The sequence below is a fragment of the Camelus bactrianus genome, chromosome 2 (genome assembly GCF_048773025.1).
Source record: "Camelus bactrianus isolate YW-2024 breed Bactrian camel chromosome 2, ASM4877302v1, whole genome shotgun sequence".
In the NCBI taxonomy this organism is placed as follows: domain Eukaryota; kingdom Metazoa; phylum Chordata; class Mammalia; order Artiodactyla; family Camelidae; genus Camelus; species Camelus bactrianus.
Genome location: NC_133540.1, coordinates 63,411,221 through 63,433,430, shown reverse-complemented (window position 1 = coordinate 63,433,430; position 22,210 = coordinate 63,411,221). Strand labels below are relative to the sequence as shown.

Sequence of the window (22,210 nt, the reverse complement as noted above, 5' to 3'; positions counted from 1 at the left end):
AGTCTACTCACATATGCCATCATCTCTCCACCTGTGCATTTCTACAAAGCGTCTTCATTTCTTTGAGGATTTGAGCACATTTTCAACTCCCTTCCTTTAATAATAGGTTATTTCTTTTTCTTTGGCAAGTAAAATTCTGAAGAGTTTGGAGGGAGAATTTGGCCTATATAAAAATTGCCTAGTTGTGGGAAGGGTACAGCTCGGTGGTAGATTACATGCTTAGCATGCATGAGGTCCTGAGTTCAATCCCTAGTATGCCCATTAAAGCAAACAAACAAACAAACAAAAAACCTCCTAATTTCTCCCCCTAAAACAAAAAAAAAACAAGCAAAGAAACCCAAAACAGACAAAAATCATCTAGTTAGAACCTCTAAGAGCATTGTTTTGAGGATATAATTGTTAAGGTGAGATATTTCATTAAAAAAGGGAGAGTCTAGAAAAGTATCTCTAGCTCTGTGCTTCTCTCACTGACTTTTTCAATTTTCCCTTCCTTTTGAATTTTAAAAATGCACCAAGAAGCTGGAACAACATTATATGCTTTCAGCAAAGCCAGAAGTGACCACGAACTTGCACTTGGTAATCTGGTTTTTACCTCTTATTCAGACAGCAGTAGATGATGGGGTTGTACATGGTGGAGCTCATTGCCAGCCAAAAGCTAGCCAGGTAGACCTGCTGAATATATTTCCACCTATTTAGTTGCTGATAGATTGCAGTGAGGATGAAGTAAATATGATAGGGCAGCCAGCAGACGGCAAATGTCACCACAACAATAATCATCATTTTTACAACCTGGAAAGAAAGAAAGAAAGAGGTCATTTCTGGCAAATGTAAAAGTTATTACGTATATATTAGTTCTAATAGCTTACTGCAAATCATGTTTTTCTGCCAATACAGTTAAATACATAGCATTCCTGAGGAATAGTCAAAATATTAAAAAAAAATGGTGAGATAATACAGGGACAGTTACCTAAGGTAAATTTCAAGAAAGCATGTTTGTGTCACCTAGTGAATAGGTGGCACTAACTCAAACGGAAACAAATATATTTCAATTGGCCTCAAGAAAATAAGTGTTTACAAAACACCAAAGAACCTGAGGGAGAAGGAAGCAAGAGTTAGGATTGGGCTGTGCTAGCCTACACAGTAAAATAGCGAAGACAATGTATCTAGAGAAACTGAATTTTATATCTAGTCATTACATCTGGAGAAACTGACCCAGCTCTGTGATTGTTGAGTCACAGTGCGGTACATGAGGCCATAATGGCTGGGCAGGTTCCTAAGTATTTATTATAGCCTGAGTATAGCTTATGATTGTTCAGATGTCTTTAATACCATGCTCTCTAGACAAACTTCTGAATTTTAACTTGGTTTCTTTTGTAATCTGATATTGGGAAAGGTTTCTCTGGATAGTGATAAAGAATATTCACATTAGTCTGAGGAAATATCACTAACTTCAAGTTTATAAATAGGCAATTGGCTTATACAACTGATTTATATATCAATTTCTGTGAGTTTGGTTAACATGGCTCATTTCCTCTATTTTCACACTTCTGAACCACAAATCCTGGAAGGCCATAGCCAAAGTAGAATGTCAATCTCTATTTCTTCTCCACTAGTCTTTAAATTTTTTAAAGGCATAGATAATGTCTTAACTGTCTTAATATTCCCAGCATCTAGTGCAATCCTTAGTATATTGCTGAAAGTAGATAATTAGATATAAAGTGAATGAATAATGAACGATGATGTATAATTTGTAACAGGAAGTTGAATAGGAGGATTTTTTTTGTCTCTAATGAGATAAAATTTGTTCCATTGTTTGTATCTATAAGAAAGGTAGACACAAAGATACTGAATACTGAGCAGCTTGACTTTCTAAGTAAAAGGAAATAATAATAATATTCTAGAATAATCTCATTTAATATTTCTCATTACCAGTCTGTCCAGTAAATTTGTTCATACTTCTTTTGGTAATTTGGAAATAGGAAAAAGTTTAGAATAATATGTATTAAACGAAATGATTTTGAGGCTTACGGTCACGTTTGAACACAAATCAGAGTAAGTCCTGGCATAAATGGCCTATGTGGCTTCTGAGAACTGTGAAAATACGTTACTTAAGTCCTGGACTCATCATTTGATTGCAAATTGGGATTTAAATGAAAGTTATGAAGGTTAAAAATCATGAGAGACATGATTTTAGAAATAGACAAAGCATGAAATGGATCAATGTATAAGGCAAAGCTTTCCTAAGGGTCTAATCAAGGTAACATCCAAGTATCTAGTATGAGCTGATGGAAATTGGCTATCAGAGCTGAAAATCCAGGTCAATAGCTCACAGAATGTCATCACTGGCCACATCATGCAAAGTGTTTTGATTTTCTCATTGTTACTTGCATTTTTTTTCTGAAGAACTGTATTCAGAATCCTGCATTTTAGCTCTCCTATTTTTCATCCATATATTTGTAAAATACAATTAAGGGCCATATTTTATTATAATTTACATTAATATTGTGTTTCACACTCCTAACAACTTATTAATTGGTTTTTAATTGCACTTTATGAAACTGAGGCAAAGGCCAAAGAGTTGACCATTACAATTCATGGAATGTAAGTTAGAGTCTTTAAAACTCAGACTCTTAAGTCTGTTTTTCCTGCTTACAACTAATAACATTTATTGAATGTCTGTTGGGTCTAGAAAACAGAATAGAGAAAATTCATGAGTAGAAGACCGATTCTTTATCCTGAAAAGATTGCAATATAATGGAAGAAATGTAGATTAAAAATGCATGGAAATATGGTAAACATACGCATATGTAAATAAAATTGAAAATAATATTTATGAGAACTTACTAGTTTATTATAGGCAGGAATGACTCAATGCATGTTAACTGTAGGCTCACAGAATATTAGACTGAATGACATGGATTTGATTGACATTTTCACATTTGACTATGTGAGCATCATACCATTCCTTGTACATGTTGGACAAACTCCTGTGCAAGATCATCCCCCTCGGCTCCTCCCTCTGGGACACGCCTCCAGCTGTTATTCTTGCTGGCTAACAGCCTCATCTCCTTCCAGCTGTTACACAGTTGTCACTTTTTCTGAGAATCCTATTCTGACCAACCTATTTAAAATTGCAGTCCGTCCTTCTAGCACTCCCCAGACTCCTAGCTTTTTCTTTATTTTCAGTTTATTTGTTATGTCTGTTTTTCACTTTGTGTCTCCTTTTGCTAAAATACAAAAGGGCAAGAATTTCCTGCTTGTTTTGTTTGCTGAGGTATTTCAGACATATAGACTGGATTTCACAATCGGTTTTCAAGTTTTTTAGAAATAAATAAAAGTGAATACAAAAAGAAAGAAACTAAAAGACATGTAGTTGGTTAATCAGTGTTCATAATTTTACTCTGTCATTAATTACTGGGTCATTTGTCCTCCAACTTCAAAATGAGCCTGTGTATGTATAAAATGAGATATTTCCCTTTTCTAGGCGAACAAATTCAGGTAAAGAGAATGAATGTACAATATAACCAGTGTAGTATCTTGGATGCATGAAAGCATTGCATTTTATTCTGAACAAATGTTAAGGGCAAGAAAAAACATTTATGACAATGTGAACATGGTTCAGGCTACTATGTTAAATATAGTATCAGCAAATGTACATAAAAGCTTATTTGAATGCTTTTATACAGACTGATCACAAACTCCCTTTATATGAAATTGTTTTTCAACAATAGCTGAAGAGCTACAAAGGCTATCAGAGTCTTTTAAAGTGACTTGCAACCATCAGTGTGGAAGAATTCCAGAACGTGGGAAAATTAAAGTGCATATGGAGAATTAAATGAAAATGCATCTGAAATGGAGATATCAGATAACTTATAATTCACATATATATCCTTAAAGACCCTATTGCAAAACATTTAGAAACTTGTTTGAAAATTTTTAGGAAGAATCTAAAAGAACCTAAAAGAAAGAATCTTTTGCAGTGAAACAACTGATATAATATATTTTATCTATTTATTGCTATAAAATAGGTTTTAACCATTACCTTGGGTTTCTGCTCACAAAATCTTGTGCAGTGATTTCAGACATCAAATTCTCAGCCCACCAGGTTTGACGTAAATGCAAAAGCAGGCTCTTGGGTGGGCAACATTGCCTTGCTTTGTGAAATGCTGGAATCATGAAATTGTAATCATGCTTTTTTCTCATAAAAAGGCAAGGGAATGAAGCACAAATCTTGAGCAATGATAGATGTGCAGCTGCTCTGTTCCCTTGTGTCTCATGACTGGACCATGGCACTGACACAGAAAGGCTATAAATGCTGAGCAGGAAAATTGGTAGACTTCCTGAAACTCCTGCTATTTTTTAGGCAAGATAAGAGACTGAGATAGAGATGATTCAAATCTTTCACCATGTCTTAACAAACTTTATTGTAAATTGATTGAAGTTGGGTGTTTCTTGAAGCTGAAAGACATATCCAGCTTCTGAAACAATGGGATTTACTTCCCATGACATGGACAGTTGTGGACACCCATTGTCCTTGGCACGGGAAATTACTAGCAGGAGGAAGAAGGGAGGTGGGACAAGGGAGGTAGCTCTTGCACAACATAGTCTCTTTTTAATAGTTTAGAATCCACTTTACTCACGTAGGCAGGATTGAAATGCGTGTCATACATCAGTGAGAATAACCTTTGGGCACGTTTTCTTCATGTATCAAAGGGAAAAAGCCTCCCTGCATAGATGAGACTGGGATGCCTGCTGCAGCCGTTCTTATCTAGCACATTAAATTGATGCAGGATGGGTGCTTTTGAGGTTTTAGGTTGTGAAAGAAAAAGAGTCAGCAGAGGAAATTAAATACTATATTACTGATCCTAAAAAAATCTAGGAATTATATTCTTTAGGGAAACATTTATTCTTTTTAAATGCCTGACCTTGAAATGATTAATTCTAAGTGAGACGAAACTTCTTGTTTTGATTGAAACTTCCTCAGAGCATGTTTTGGAGAACCAACCATGGTCCACACCTTACCACTTCTCTATACCTTTTGTCTACACAAATATTCTTAAAGGACATTGTATCTCTTTAAGTCAGAGTTACAATCCTGCTTATTCTAACTTCCCATTAGCAAATTCAAATAATGGGAAAAAAATTAATGACAAGCATCAGAATCTAAAGTACTACTTTTAGAACTATTTAGATTGGGCTTTTGCTGCTTCAGAAATCATGCTAAAAAATTTCAATCCCAAGTGAGAAAATAAGAACTAAGCAGTAGCACTTGTGAAAAAAGTGCAGGATGGTCCAGAAGATGAGTTGAATTTTGCCAGTAATTTCAGAATTAGATGAAAATATAGGCATATTGTGTTAGTGTCATCCAAGGAGTTTGACACTGTTGCCAAATCCAACTAGCATGTCTATCCAATTAACATTAGCTTAGAGCAATGCCTATAAGAAATTATGTGAAGGCCAAATAAATGAAGAAAACCCTGTGAATGTGCATGCAGATATGGGAAATATTTCTCTCTGTGTATGTACGCAGTATTGCGTTAGTTTTATTGAAGGAAAAGTTGATTTACAATATTGTGTTAGTTTCAGGTATAAAGCAAAGTGAATCAGTTATACATACATATGTATATATATTTTTCAGATTCTTTTCCATTATAGGTTATTACAAGGTGTTGAATATAGTTCCTTGTGCTATACAGTAGGTCCTTGTTGTTCATCAATTTTATGTATAGTAGTGTGTATCTCAAACTCCTGATTCCTCCCTTGGTATTGTGTTTGGATTCTACTTATTTACATTTCATTGCTCATGTTTCATTTTTAATGTGATTTCATTTTTCCATTGGAAACTTAGAATTTGAAAGTATTATAAGAATTCAGGTTTACAGTGATCTGAAGCCAAAAAAAAGAATTCAGCCACAAAAACGAAAGCAAGATAACATTAGAAAAGGAAGCACATTAAGGCAAGAGGAATAAAGACTTATGTTATGGGATCATGATTAGTGATAAAACCTTATAGAGGCTTGTTATGGATTGAATTGGGTTCCCTACACCCATTTTTTTGTTGTTGTTTACAAGTCCTTTTTATTTAATAAGATTTTTTCTAGATTTATTGAGGTATAGTTAGCATATAACATTGTGCAAGTTTACAGTGTACAATATGATGATTTAATACATGTAAATATTGTGAGGTGATTACCACAATAGGGTTAGTTAACATCTCTGTTACGTCACATAATTACTTTGTGTGTGTGTGTGAGAGCATTTAAGATCTATTCTCTTAACAACTTTCAAGTATATGATACAACATCGTTAACTATAGCCATCATACTGTACATTAGATCTCTATGCTGTACTTAACTTATAACTTGGCCAGTTGGGGGACACACAGGTGAGGCACCCCCTGTGGCTTGTGAGCTGACTTCCTGATGGAGCCTAGGATGTGTTAGTAGGATCTGAGTCCCTTTGATATGTTCAGTTTGGAGCCCTGCCTGCTGTTCTCCTAGCTGCTCATTGCCCCCTAGTTGTGCAGCTCACCACAGTCCTCTGGATGGAGGGAGAGAGAGGAGGCCCCATTGGCAGGGCCCCACACCGCTGAGGAACTGGGCACTCACCCCATCACATGCTCTTATTACCCACCAAGGAGAAATCACACATGAGAAGGCCATCCTGGTACTGAGCTGTGTTGCCTTGTGGCGAGGGGTGACGTGTAAAGTCAGTTTGTTCCTCTTACTCTTTCCGGTGCATCCAGTCTCAGATTTATTGGCTCCAGTGATGTGCTACAATTGCTCTGCTGGACTCTTGGACTTCCACAAAGGCCCTCTGGTCTGTGGGTGATTGTCTAAATCAGTTAGTTCACGGGGCTTTGGTTTGTGGCTGAGGGAGGGCGGAGCTGGTTCACGGGTTCACAGCAAGACCAAGGTCTGTGTCTTTCACCTGACTCTGGGTGGGCAAGGCCCTTCCCAGATGTGGTGCTGGTGACATAGCCAAAGCCAGATGAGGCCATAGCCACGTCCTCGGAAGTACGGGGCTGTTTCTGGGTGTATAGCCGGAGCCATGGTAGGCAAGTCACCAGGGAGCAGGCCTGTCTTCTCAAAGTGACTCTCCTCGTTCTTGGACTGTTTCACAGTCTCCTGCCTGCATCCTCCAGCTCCCACAAAGGGACTTTGCCCATGGATGGATGTCAGATTGTTGTTGTTGAGTGGGGATATGACGAGGGACATCTTGTTCCGCCATCCTCCTGATGTCACTCTTCCAAATTCATATTGAAGTCCCCAGTACCTCAGCATTTGACTGTAAGTGGAGATGGAGTCTTTGAAGAGGTTAATTAAGCTGAAATGAGGTTGTTAGAGGGGACTAAACCAAAATGTTTGGTGTTCTTAAATGAAGATGTGATTAGGATAAGACACACAGAGGGACGATCATGTGAATTCAGAGGGTTACAGCCATGTGCAAATGTAGCAGTGAGACCTTCTAAGAAATCAACCCTGCATGACACCTTGAACTCAGACATCCAGCCTCCAGAATTGTGAGAAAATATTTCTGTTGTTTAAATGACCAGTCTATGGTATTTTGTTATGGCCTCCTGAGCAGATTAGTACAATGTTTGAAATGCTGAGGACAGAATATTATATGGTTTCATTCCAGCAAAGTAGGAGACCAAATAGATTTCCAGAAAGGTTTGGATTGCCTGAGAATTACTTTCGGCGATGTCAAGGACAGACCAGGATCTCTTTTTCCATGAGTTGAGCCTCCCTTAGGTTATATGTGGTCTTCCTCACAAGCACTGTTTTCCGTGATAATTCCTTTGCAACAGAAATGACAAGCACACAGAAAGCTCACTTGCTAGGCAAGGTGATAGATTCTTCATGGTTGTATTACAAGTCAGAAATCCAATTGAATCTGTCACTTTAGCTTAGACTGAAGAGTTGTTCCTTTGATTAAGGCAGAAACTTCTTTGTTATCACACTTAGGTATTCACTTCTGAGGAAGCAGAGCTGGCTTGTTAGTATTTAGAGGAAGATAATTAAAATAGAAAATAGCCAGAAAAACTTCTATTGTTTTTAAAACAACAGAAGTAGATTTATTTACCATTATTTCAGGTATTCAAATAAATAAGAGCAATTTCAACAAGAATTAAAAAAAATAGTCACAAATTATGAATATTGGGACCAAGTGATGTTTTTGAGGCTTCTGTTATAGTAGAATAGGGAGGAATGTCAAAATATGGTTAAAAATGTGGTTTACTTTAAAGGTATACATCTAGCAAATAACACAAAAATGTAATAAAGCTATAGTATTTGCAACATATAGACAAAATATATAAAAGTACCATTCATAGTGGACTACAAGATGGTAGTCTGGTAATGGGACTGGAATTTGGAATTTTTTAATCAATATCTTCTGCTCTTACTTGTGGAGATGGGCTGGGCTGTTACACTGTAACTGGAGAGCAATAGAGAACTCATTCCTGACTCTACATTTCAAATTTCTCTCTCATAAATTCTAGAAGGTATAGCAGTGTTTTCAAATTTCTCATTCTGTGCCCTACGTAAGGACTTTCTCATCCTGCTTTTCAAAACTTGTATTTCCTTATCTTCCTCTTTACTACCTTCCTGTGCCAGTTTCTGTTGTTACAGGTTCTTGCTATATAAAGCAGTGCATAGCTTACTGGAGGGACACACTCAGCCAGGTAGTTCTCATAGTCATTTTGAAATCATCAAAGGAAAATCAAGCTGAGAAGTACATTGTCCTTTGAGAGAAGCAAAGCCAGTGGATACATTTGAGGGAAGCACTGGTGGACAAGTCAGTGGAGTTGTATCCATTTTTGATTCTAGTAATAGGCTTAGTGCTTTATATATTCATTAGAAAACCTTTCAAATATATGAATTTATTTAATCTCCATGATAAACCTTTGACCATATAGTTTCTCCATTTCGTCGATGGGAGACTTAAAACAAAGGAGGTTAAGTGGTTTATTAAGATCTCAAAGGCAGGTTCAGAGATAGGATTACTGGACCTCTTAATTCTTCATTAGCTAGGGATCATTTTGTATACATTCTGCTTCTCAAGACCCTGAAAAATAGCCCTTGCTTCTTAGCATTCTCAGGGGATGCTTAAGCAAAACGTAGTCAAAGATATTCCACCAAGGAATGGCCCAATTGAGATTTATGTGAGATAAGATATTTTCCTAAAGCTGGAAGAAGTGAAAGAGTGAGAAAAGAAGTTGGAATGGTGGAGTGGGCTCAAGAACTTGAGGTTGGAGTCTGACTTATCTAATGCTACAAGAATAAGGACAGATTTATCTGCACTAGTACCATGAAATAGGGACTCAGGACTTTACTGTGCTCATATGGTACCACTTACTTCCACATTATTTATTTATATCTAGCACATTTAAAGACAAATGGAAAAAAGCACAAATCTGTGACAATCTCATATGTTCCTTATATCTAGAAACCATAAAGCAGGTCTGCTGAAAGGACTGTCTTAGTCCCAAATAAATAGTTACTATTAGGGCTTAGGATCTTTGACACTCACAGAATGGGAGAGAGTCGAGAAGATTTCTGCCTCAATTACCTTTCTGGGGAAGAGGTTGTAAAAGAGGAAAGAGCTGCCATCAACTGTCAGGTCATTTAATCTTTCTCTGTTCCAGGAGTTGCAGGGAGATATCTGGTATATTGAGTGTACTTGACCCTGTGAAAAGGACTAGGCTGCCACCATTGCCGGAACAACAGATTTTATGTCTCGCTATATATTGACATAACTTGTCCTTTTACAAACACAGTGTTGTTGATATATTGCGGTCTGAAATGTTGAGCCAACCAGTGTCTTTTGCAGTTGGCTTTTTATCTTGAAGGTGTGCATACTTTGTTTTTTGGAAACAGTAAAATCTAGAATATTTAAGATTACTTTTTTCTGTATTTCTATAGAAAATAAGATCAGTCACTGAAAATTAATGTTTTTCTCTGCAGTATATGACAGACTAAGAAAGCATAGTTTATAAATTACATTGTCCTTATTTGTAGTTACTTTGAAGTAAATCTACATGATTTGCACATGCTTACCCCTGTAATGCCCTGATCCAGTTTCTTTCCCTGTAAAATTTTCTAGCCATCCTTTGGGAGGGTAACTCAAGTTCACCTCCCCAAGTAGCCTCCCTCACTTCTTCATGTAGGTAGTGTAGATACTTCCTAATTAACCTTAGGATTTTATAATTATATCTTATAACACAGATATACAATATAGTCATGTGCAATTCTGTTTCCTTCCATCTGGATATGGGCACATGCATTATTCATCTTTGTGTCTCCAGAACTTAGCATAGTTCTTGACATTCAATAAATACCTGTTGACTGAGGGTATCTGATTTTCCCATCCATTTTATGACCACTTTAGCTGCAAGAAATATCATTTATCTTGTGTTTTTCCCTATCATGCACATAATAAGAATTCAAAAATATTAAGTGAGTAAAACAAAAATAATTTTAAATATTTTACACCTAAATTAAAAATTATTATTGCCCTTGGCTTTTGTGTTTAGCACAGGAAAGCACAGATATTTGAACCATGTGATGGAACAGCCTTAAGAAAGAAGATCTATTATGTTATCTTAATTAATCTAGTATATCCTTAGATTACAATTGTTCTTCAACAACACCATTTTTTCTAAAGAAACCAAGGCCCTAAGCTCTAGAGATACTGTGCTAAATTAAAAAAAAAAGTTGTCTAGTTTCACAGCACTCACACCCTATTAAAAATGTCATTAAATAATAAATACACAAATACACATGAAATTACAAATTATGATGAATTCTATAGAGAAAAATAATTATATCTAGGTTGTAGAATACAGTGGAAGTTCTATTTGGGGAAGTAATATTTAAGCTGAAATCTGAAGGATGTGTAGAGAGAAGAATGAAGGGCACATCATTCTGTGCCCTGATAGCAGTGTAAGAGGAGACTGGGAAGTGGGGAAATGTTTGATGTGCTCAAGCAACTGAGATTAAGAATCACTGGAACATAGTGTATGAATAGTACAGTTGTATAGAAGTAGGTTGGCAGAATAAGTGGTAGTAAGATTCCGCAGGACGTTGTAGGTTATTTTCAGGGTTTACAATTTCTTTTATCTATTTTCTTATATATATCGAGGAACCACTGCAAAACTAAGCAGATTGCATGAGTTGATTTAGAATTTAAAAGCATTTTCTTGTACAGCATGGTGACTGTAGTTAATAATACTACATAGTGTATTTGAAGGTTGCAAGTAGAGTAGATCTTAAAAATTCCCATCATAAGAAAAAATTACAACTATATGTGGTGATGTATATTTACCACACATATTGTGGTGATCACTTAGCAATATATACAAATGTGGAATCATTATGTTGTACACCTGAAACTAACATAATGTTTATGTAAATTGTATCTCAATTTTAAAAAACCACATCTTGGATGCTGAATGGAGAATAAATTTGAAGAGAACAAGTGTAGATCTGGGGAAATGAGTTGGAGAGTTAGTTCTAGTGGATCTAGTGGCTGTTATAGTGATAGTCATTTCATGAAAGAGTTATTTCAATGGAAGAGTTATTTCAATGGAAGTGGAGAGATGTACAGAGATGGGAGGTATTTTGAGGGAGGAGAATCATTAGGGTTTAGTGATGAATTAGATGGTGGTGGGAGGGAAAAGGAGGTTTCAAGAATGATTGTTTTCAGAATTTAATACCTGGGTAAATGGAAGTACCAGGTACTAATATTTGGATGACTGTAGGAAGAGTCTACTTTTATGACAGATGTGAAGACTTGAAACTCAAAGATAAGTTGTGTATATTATAATTTAAAAATACCTCGGAAATAACCAGTGCAAAGACATAAAGTATGCAGCTGATTATTATGTAACTTAGAGCTCATAGAGGAAGTAGATTTGGAATATACATTTCAGAGTCAGTGATATATAGATGATATTTAATGTCATGGAAATGAATGAAAATAGTAATGAATATAGAAATATAGGAATGAATATATTCTGTACTTTTGGTTCTGTTTCTCTGGAGAATTCTGACTGATACAGCTACGATATCCATTATACTGCACAGCTCCCTACTATATACTCCGTATTTTTGGCCTTCTTAGAAGGAGTAAAATTTCTGAGCAATTTCATTTTCATTTAAAAATATATTTGATCTAAGGGAGAATACATTTCTTTTCTGATCATCTAATCTCTTCCTCGTCAGTTTAGCTGGTGGCATTATGGCATTGCTTCATACTTTATTAATTCATTGATTCTGCAAATATTTGTTGAGCATTATATGGTATGGTACTGACTCAAACAGTTATGGAGACTGAGAAGTCCCACAACTTGCCTGTAAGCTGGAGACCCAAGAAAGCTGGTGGAGAAAACTGATGTACCAACTTAAGTAGTTAGGCAGAGCAAATTCAAACTTCTGCTTTTTTGTTGTATTCAGGCTCTCAGCAGATTAGATGATGTCCACCTACATTTGGAGAGGGCCATCTGCTTTACTCAGTCCACCAGTTCAAATGCTAATCTCTTCTGGAAACATCCCTCACAGACACACCTGAAATAATACTTAACTACCTATCTGGGTATCCCATGGCCCAGGCAAGTTGACACGTAAAATTAACCATTGCAATAGCAAAGGCTTCATTATGCTATTGAATTGAACTGTAATATGTTACTAGTAGAGAAAGATAGGTACATGTTTGCATCATTCATTGCATTCTGTTTCAATGGTGGCTTAGAAACTATTTCCATACACCAACTTATTTTTATGGAATATGATACTATGTCAGTCTGGATTTATTTATATCCTAATGTAAATATAAGTCAAAATATATATTCTAGAAGCTTGTACTTTCTTCCCTTAATAGCAGCAATGATAAAAAGAAGTTGCTTTTATTGAAAGGAATTTTATTAGGAAGGAATAAAACATGGAGGTACATTTAGTTTTATAAGACTGTTTAGAAAAGAGGAAAATCAATCAATCAATCAATTAATCAGTCCTAAAAAAGTGAAAGTAAGGGACATTTGCCTCCGAGGCAGAAAGGAAACTAAAATTGTTGAGTCCCTGTTAAGCAAGGTACTGTGCTTGCACTGTATGCATTGTATACTCACTTTAACTAATGCTATTGGTACATATTGGAGGTGCCAAGATAACTGTGTTTCAATTACAGTGAAATGTCTAGTAGGTAGGAGTTTCTTTTCTAACAAGGAGTGTTGTCAAGAAGTTGAAGAGGCTGATTCTGGAAATAAAGGTAAATAAAACATTTTTCTGTGCATTAAATTCTATTCAAGTGAATGAATCCGTATCACTGAGCTAGACCTCTCCTTTAACCTTCTGTTATTTGTTTCCCTTGTGATCCTGGTTTTGATATCTGTTTGTGTTTTGAAATATTTCTTCACTTTTCAACATGACATTTTCTTTTTTGACAATTGCAGTTTTAAATTTTAAAAATGTTATATTTTGTCTGATGATTTTCATGCCATAATTAAGAGATTGTATCTTTTGTGTTTTAGTCCATGAAGTATGGCTTATTCTAGGTGCTCTGCTTCTTTGTCTTATTTCCAGCAACTGGGTTCCCTAAGGTCTGTTTTTATTTCCTTTTTCCAATTCTAGGCTCTGTCTATCTTTGCCTGTAAGGATAAACTGAAAGTGTTCTTTTCAGGGCTGCAAATCTGGACATCACAGAGGGAGCGCTGTTTTCTCTCCTGATGGCCAGCTGTGTGTCCTCGGAAGATGGCAAAAAATCAGTCTGCTCCATGTGTCCCTAGTGAGTGTGTTAGCACCCTCATAGTCTCAGGAATAATGCGGTTGATGCATAAAACCCTGTGCCTTTCTCTCCTTGACTGTAGCACCCTCTGGACATCACATACCCCTCTGAACTCTGCCCACTGTCTTATCACAGTTGCTACTTCACTCAGGAGAATTAGCAAGTGGTAGATGAGAAGGCAGAATTCAGGACACCATCTTCCCCAGAGAGGTGATCCATCTGACTATCACAAAGACATCTCAAAATTTTATGTGTTAAAAAACAGCTCCCTCCATTCTCCACTCCTCCTGCCCCCCACATAGTTGTTCTTTCTGTGAACATCCCTATCTCAGTAAGTGACACCACCACACATCTAGTACATGAAGCTAGATACTTAGAAATTGTGCGTGTCTCTTTGTATCCCCTCATTTCCACCACCCTATTCAATATCTAGGCAAGTCCTGTTGGCCAAGTCACCAAAATATGTGGGTAAATCTTACTGTCTTGTCATCTCTATTGCTAAAACTTCTTATAAGGCATCTTTAGTTTTCTCCGGGACTAATCAGTAACCACTTAATTGGACTTTGCTGCCAAAGCAGCAGGTACAGTGATTTTTTAAAAAAATATGCAAACTAGATTACCTCTCTGCGTTAAGTGGTTTCCTCTTTGTATCTGGAATTAAACCAAATTTTCATACTTTTGCTCAGAATTTCCACTGTATTTTGCTTTTTTGCCCTTTTCTCCAGTCTCACCCATTACCTACTCCCATTGGTTCTTTATGTTCTGTACTCTTACTTTCTCATCCTTAAACACATCAATAACTTTCCTTTTCCAGGCATTGTTCCTGTTGTCCTTCCTGCCTGTAGCACTCTTCTCCCAGCTCTTTGGGTACCTGACTCATTCTCACTGATAAGCGCTCAGCTAGTCATCTTCTTCAGTAGGTATTTCCTAACATCCCATTTAAAGAAGACGCTCATTGCAGTTATTTTTTTTCATATTACTTGTTTATTTCCTTCAGCATTCCCAGCAAAATTTCTCCTTATTTTATTTGGGAGGCCTCTCTGCTCTACTTAAATGCAAATGCCATGAGGGCCTTGGACATTTCAGTTTTGTTTATCCTTATATCTCCAGCTTAGAAGACTACAAATAGCCCATGATGACTTCCTTTGAATAAATGAATACATAAATACATGAATGAGGTAGTTCTGGGTAATTCAAGATGGAATGAGTGGCATTCTCATATGTGGTCTTGGCTATGTTATGCTTAATAAAATACACCTTTAATCTCATACAGGCTGCTGAGAGAGCATTATAAAGTTTCTCTTTAGATTCTCTCTATATTGCAAAACTAATTAATAACATATGTATAATTTTGTACCATTCAAAGTGGTTTATAGTATTAGTCATGTTTTTAGCAATTATAGACATCGCTGGTGATACTGAGTCCTCAAATAGGAAAAGTGCTTACTATTTAGTATCACAACATAGGTGTTGTGACAGAAGAATGGATGAGGAGCCAGGAGATGTGAATTCTAGTCACAGCTTTGCTAGTAAATAATCTGTGTAATCTTGTGCAAGTTATTTAATCTCTCTAAGCCTCAGGTTTCTCATAGGTAAAATGGGACTAATCTCATAGGATTGTGATGAAGATTACTTAAAATAATGCTTTCAAGCATCACAGAGCTATTGTTATATTTTAATAGCTAATAGTAATTATCTTAATTAGCTTGGGCTGCTATAGCAAAATAGCATTGACTGAATGGCTTCAATACCAGACATTTATTTTCTCACAGTTCTGGAGGCTGGAAGCCTGAGCTTAGGGTACCAGCATGGTTGGTTTCTGGTGAAGTTCTGCTCCCTGGTTTGTAGGTGGTCACCATATGCCCACGTGACCTCTTTGTGTTTTTGAGGAGAGGGAGAGTGAGTGAGCTCTCTGGTGTTCCTTCTTACAAAGACACTAATTCTGTTGGATCAGGGACCCATCCTTATGACTGCATTTAACTGTAACTATCTCCTTATAGACCCTGTCTTCAAATACAGTCATATTAGAGGTTAGAGCTTTAACATGTGAATTTGGGAGAGACACAATTCAATCTTTAGCAATACTAATTGTAAGATATTCTAATTTCAGATTCTCATTTGTGAATGTGTTTAGTTCTATTATTTTCTAGACTTTCCCTTTGAGTTGGTAATTACCTATTGATGCTTTCCAGAAAATAATGTTTTTCTTCTAATATTAGTTTTAGTATTTACATTAATGTACCATAATTTATTGTTTGGCTTGGGAAGAATAATTCCCAAATTGGGAGAGACACACAGCTTATTTAGGGAGTTGCTGAGATGAATTTTTTCCTGTGATATTTTAAAGTGAAGGTTTTATTAACTTGTTTCTATTTAGTATTAAGGCGGAGAATTTAAATGACTCATCAAATGGCTGATCTGTGGTATCAGTGGAAACACAGAACTTTATGGAATAGAAGCAGACTTTGAAGTCTTCATTGCACAGCAGTGTACAGCAGTGTTAAGAGCACTGGACTCCACGGCTTTGATTTAAATCTAGACTCTGTTTGTAAATAGCTATGTAACATTGGGTGAATTACTTAAATCTTTCTGGACATCAATAGTTTTATTAGCAAAGAAGAGATAAGAACACTCGTCACAGGGGATTGTGAGGATTAGATGGAAATGAGGATGCTGGGCTCATAAACTACTCACGGCATGCTGAGATACTCATTTTTCCTTCATTCCCAAGATCTGACCAACTTATGAGCATTATTTTAAATTACTGATATTATGCCCTAAATTGGTTATGAATGTGCTTTTGTAAAGGCAAAGGAAGGCTATGTTGGTGGGTTGGGGCACAATGGGTAAAATGAAGATTGGGTACTGAAGGGCCAAGGTCTTCTGTCAAATTTTGTGACATGCAGACAGTAAGAGTTTTAAAAACAGTTCTTTTAAAAATTATAATGCCTGCTATCTGTGTATGTGTGTCTGTGTGTGTGATTTGAATGATAGAGACAGAGATACGTGACATCAAATCCATATTTTTCATTACAGCTTAAAAAATAACAAGCCTAATCATTTTAAAGTCACAATGGCTTTGTCACTTCTCCATTATGGCATATTTCTATAAAACAACAAGATAACAGGTATTCCTTGAAAAACTTTCTTATAGAAAAAATTATTTAGATGATTACCAGTAATGTAAATGTTCTGTACTTGGTATATATTTTAGTTTTATAACTGGAAAATCAGGAACTTGAAATGTATTAATAAAATATTAATTGAACAGTAAAAAGACCACAAATTTTTTTTAAAAAGTTAAAAATACTTAGACTCTAATGGACATTTAATTGTTAACTGTAATATTTAGGGCATAAAATTAATCCAAAATATTTAATCTCAGTATCTTTCCTATTGGTATTTAAAATCTCAATTTGTTTGAAAAGTTTTCTGAGAAAAATAAAAATAACCTGTCTATATATTTACTCCTTTAAATGCATGAATAATTTCTGGAAAGGAGAAATATCCTCTACCCTCTCAATTCCAGAAGTAATATTTTAAAACATTAAATTTAAGTCCTCTACACAATATGTCAGGACAATTGGTGCTGTTCCAGAAAATTAAACTTTACGGATTCAGTTAGATCAGTGATGTCAAAATTTAGTGACTTGTGCTAGAGGAAACTCCTAGACAGGATATTGGAGAATACCTAATTATAAGTGCAATGTTAGTACAAATTTGTGCGTGACTACACAGCATGAAAGACACAACAAAGCAAAAGGACAGGATATATTACAAAGATCTTTCTAATATCAGAAATATCAATACAGTGTATAGTTTGTACATACTGTATATATATAATACACTGTATATATATATATACAGAGTATATATTGTGTATAGTATATACAGAATAGCTTGTGTGTATATTTATGTATATCTATATCTATCTACTTATCTATCAAACTTTTTTTCCTGAGAACAACTATTAACTTTGGAAAAAACAAATTACAATAACAACTACAAAACTGTTTCATGGCACTGGAGAGTGATCAAAAGAGTGCTGAAACTGGAGACTATATACCTGAGTGAGATTCACATATATATAACCATCTCCTAAATCCTTGGCTGCTCCTGCACTGAGCATGCACAGGACAAGGGTATGAGCAGCTTAAGAGTGAAAAACAGCTGAAAGGCTGTAGAGTGGAGAGATTTTTAGCAGCCACTCCTCCTAAGGGAGACAGAGTTTAGAGTTTGAATCTCATGAATCTAATAAATAACTTGGGTTTTCCCAGAAGATCTAGGCTTCAGGAGTAAATACTATGCCCAGGATTAAGAGATCAATCTTAAACTAAGGGCAAAACTAAAATAGATTCACCCTAACAAAGTACCAAACCTCTGCAAATTTGAATGATCCACCAGTAATGTAACTGCCTGCTAAGAGAAAGCACAGCATCTTTCAGATGAAGGCATCAAAAGTCTTAACATCGTATCTCACAATATCCAGTATACAATCCAAAATTACCATACATGCAAAGAAATAAATATCATACATGTAAATAAACATTTTAAATGTGACCCATAATCAAGAAAAAATGAGTCAGTAGGTTTTGCAGTTAATAGGTAAGGTCTTTAAAAAACTATGATAAATATGTTAAAGCATTTACAGAAACGGATGGCTATAATGAGTTGAAAGATCATTTCAGGAGATACATGAAAACTGTAAGACTGTAAAAAATTCGTATGGAAATCTTAGAACAGTATCTGAAATCAATATAAAAGCATTAGATATTTTGTTTCAATTCAGACTCTGTAAATATTTGATAAGTGCTTGATAATACTTGATTCATTTTCTCAGTATCTCTTGTCATTTTCCAAGATTATACTCCTAGAATAAGACATTTCTTGTTTCTACTACTACTAGAAGGGAAATAATTTTTTTTAGGACCATTAAATTAGCAAAATCATTGAAGTGCTAAGTTTATATTAATTGCCGCAGTTCCTGGCCAGAATCTATTATTGCTAGCAATTCATAAAACATAAGAATTGGTGTTGAATGTCTTATTAAAAATGAAACCACATTTGGAAAGCCAAAATGAGTCATGATCTTTTAATATTTTATTCGAGTCATAAATTTAGAAGATCATAAATCACTTGAGTCATGGTTTAAGACAAATAAGCAAATAAATATATAGCAAAGTTTTATTCATTTTGAAATATTTTACTCTTTATAATAAATATAAACTTTCACATATAATAATAATTATTTTTAAAGTAATAACTCACTTGAATAGAGGATTGAAAATTTAACTAGCATCTGTCTTCACTTTGAAAGAAACTATATTCATCAGGCATCCAAGAGTAATGGCAGTTAGGAGATAAAATATACCTCAAGACCTCATGAGGCTTGTAGGAAAGAAAAAAATTGAGGGGTGGAAAAGATTGCAGTATACTGAAAATTCAGTGTCTATGAATTTAGAAGAATCAAATTTTCACTGGTTTTCAGTCCTCTTTCAAGGGTATTTGATAACCAGGAAAAAAATCTAAGGAAACAGATTCATTCCTTCATTTTATGAGCATTATAGTGTTCCTGAGTTATGCTAGACACTCTGAGTTGTTGAATATCTAAAGGTGAGTAAGACACAAACCCTTCTCTCAGTTTTGTAAAGTTTGTTGGAAGAGATAGTTGAGCAAATGGATGTTTCGTATATAGTGTTGTTAAGTTCCATGCTAGAGTTTGCCATGTGGTATAATGGGAAATCAGGGACCAACACTGAATACAGCTTGGGGGTGGAGGTTTCAAAGAGGCTTTCTAGAGAAAGAAGTGCCTGTGGTACAACTTGAAAGACAAATAGGAAATATTCAGGTGAGAGGAGCAGAAAAGGGTTGGGAGAGTGGGGAGAAGAGTGTCCTAGTCACAGAAGGAAAATATGCATATCTCACAGTTGGCTCTGGGAATACAAAAAGTTTGACTAACTGGGATGCAGTGCGTAATATAAAATATACTGATGAAGAAAGTGAGAGAGAGAGATGGAAGTGAGATTAGGGAGGGCCAGAGAAGCCATTAAAGAATTTTAAGAAGAGTATTAATAAATTCAGATTTTAGAGAGAATACTTTGAAGGTAGAATCGATTTTATTTGAATCAGATTTAATGGAAGCAGGAGGATCTTTAATTGACAAGTATACTAATCCAGGCAAGAAATTATGTAGATCTAAACAAAAGTAGAGAAGGGGCTTAGGAAAGAAAAAAATGTATTTGAATGCTTTTAGAGTTAATTTGAAGCACTGTCACTGACTGAATTTTGGTTGAGGAAAGAGATAGTTATAGATTATTTTGCTTTTTGTCTGGGCCACTTTATGGGTATTAGTAATATTCTATCAAATGGGAAGAAGACTTTCCAAGAATCAACAAAGATGGCTATTTCATTTTGACAGGCTTATTTTGAAATTTCTGTTGTACATGGGGTACAATGAGAGATGGTCAACAGAATTTTAATCTGGAGCTCAAAGCTTGGACCTCAGAAAAGAAGTCTAGATATGGGCGTATTGTAAATGTAGATTTGGAAATAATTTTCAAAGATGTTGATGTCCTGGGAGTGGATGAAATTATCTAAATAAGACTCTATATGAAAGCTATAAAAATATGAAGAATAGGCTTTTGGGGTAAAGATTAGCATGTAAATAGTAGAGGAAGAAAGGCCAGAGAGAGGAATGGCCTGAGGAGAGGAAGGAGGCAAATACCATGGAAGGAGAGACTTCTCATGGTGGGAGTGATCAGAAGGTATCTATTGTGTCATTCTGGTCAAGGACTGAATATACCCCATGAATTTAGCAACAAAGAAGGCAATGGTAGCTTTGGCAAGGGTAATTTGTGCAGAATGGCTTGTTGGAAGCCACAAAGCATTAACCAGAGAGGCGGAAAAGATTGGTAAACAAAAGGAGAGAGCAAATGTAAATAACACAAGATGGAAGGAGATGTGAGTGTGCTTAAATTTTGAGGGAGAATCACAGTGAAGTGAAAGAGGTCATGGTTTAGAAGACAGATGGTTTAATTGATTGATGACTACTCTTGAGAAGGAGGTGCCAAGGATCTAGAACACAGGTAATGAATGGATCAAGAATGTGAGGAGACAGTGACCAGAGAAGGCTGCAGCAGCTTGATGAGGTGTGCTGACAGTGAGCCTAGTCAGCAGTCTGGTGGCCACTTGAACACCCAACCCCACAGTGAAATGAATCCAAGTATGATACAGAAGAGCTGTGTTGTTGTGAAGACGTGGAGCTCAGTTGCAAGGAGCAATCAGAACCAGAAAAGAGCAGTGTCAAGGTAATTAGGCAAGGGTATTCATCAGCTTTAAGGAATTACACTTCCAAAAATAAAAGGAAATGCGTATTAAAGTTTTAAACAAAATGAATTGTAGGGCAGAGTAATAAGTAGGAATGTCGTAAGGTCATTTGCTTGATCTACCTGCTGTCAAATCGGAGTTATACCTACAACTCTCTTGGGTAAGGAATTCAAAATGAATAGATTAATTCTTTCTTCTAATACTTAAAATTAATATAAATAAAGCTCTAAGCTTTTTTTTTCCTACTCAACTATATAACCTGGTACTTTGGTGGGATGAAAAACATGATTGTGTGCAAAGCAACTGACTTCAGAGAAATGAGAATCTGATCTGTGCTGTCTCATTACCCAAAGACAGGGACTCTGTGACTTTCCCCTAAGACTTTAAAAAACCATTAACAAATTCATGTGCTGGAAACTAGTTCCTTTTGCCTATGACAAATTTTGGGGGGGTTTGGTTTGTTACCACAAAATATAATAGAACAGTGATTGATATGCCTTCTATGTATTAAGAAATGAGATTATTATGGCAAAATGCCTCTGAACTATGCCTCCCATTTCAGGTTATGGGACTCAAGGAAGGTATGGGTAAACACCTTCATGTTTGACTCATTTGTTCAAAGCTGCCTAAATTCTCAAATGTCTTATAGGAAGATAGGAGAGCAATAGAAACAGAATTATAAGGTGTAGGGTCCTATTCATTGTGTTACAGGTGATCATTAAATAAATGTAAATTTATTTATTTATTGCCTCAAAGCACTAGAGTTTGTGCCACTGTAGAGTCCTTCCTGGTCAAAATAAGTGGTCTGGTAATGAAATGTTGCAGGAGAGGCTCATGAAATCTTATGTCCAGGAGGGAGACAGGTATTGTAATGATGGAGAACTGGCTTGTATTTTCAGTCAAGTGAATGAAAAAGTGTCTTCTAGTTCTCCATAAAGCCTTGTTTAAAATAAAATAATCTCCCTTGTTCAAGCTGGATTAACTGTGACACACAAGCTTATGGTCACCAATTATTAGTTTTCAGGCACTGTGTATGAAGGGAATTATTATCCCATACTTGATCTACCTGCTTTTTAATCAGCATGGGTAGCATTTGAAGGAC

At 35.8% G+C, this 22,210-nt stretch overlaps 1 protein-coding gene across 1 annotated transcript in view; it reads right to left on the bottom strand.

The window, feature by feature from the left end:
* Positions 1-22,210, bottom strand: part of TACR3 (tachykinin receptor 3) — a 73,774-nt gene that overhangs the window by 11,217 nt on the left and 40,347 nt on the right. The window contains exon 4 of the mRNA XM_010953617.3: positions 593-789. Within this exon, the coding sequence (XP_010951919.1) occupies positions 593-789 (197 nt within the window). The remainder of the gene's footprint in view (positions 1-592; positions 790-22,210) is intronic.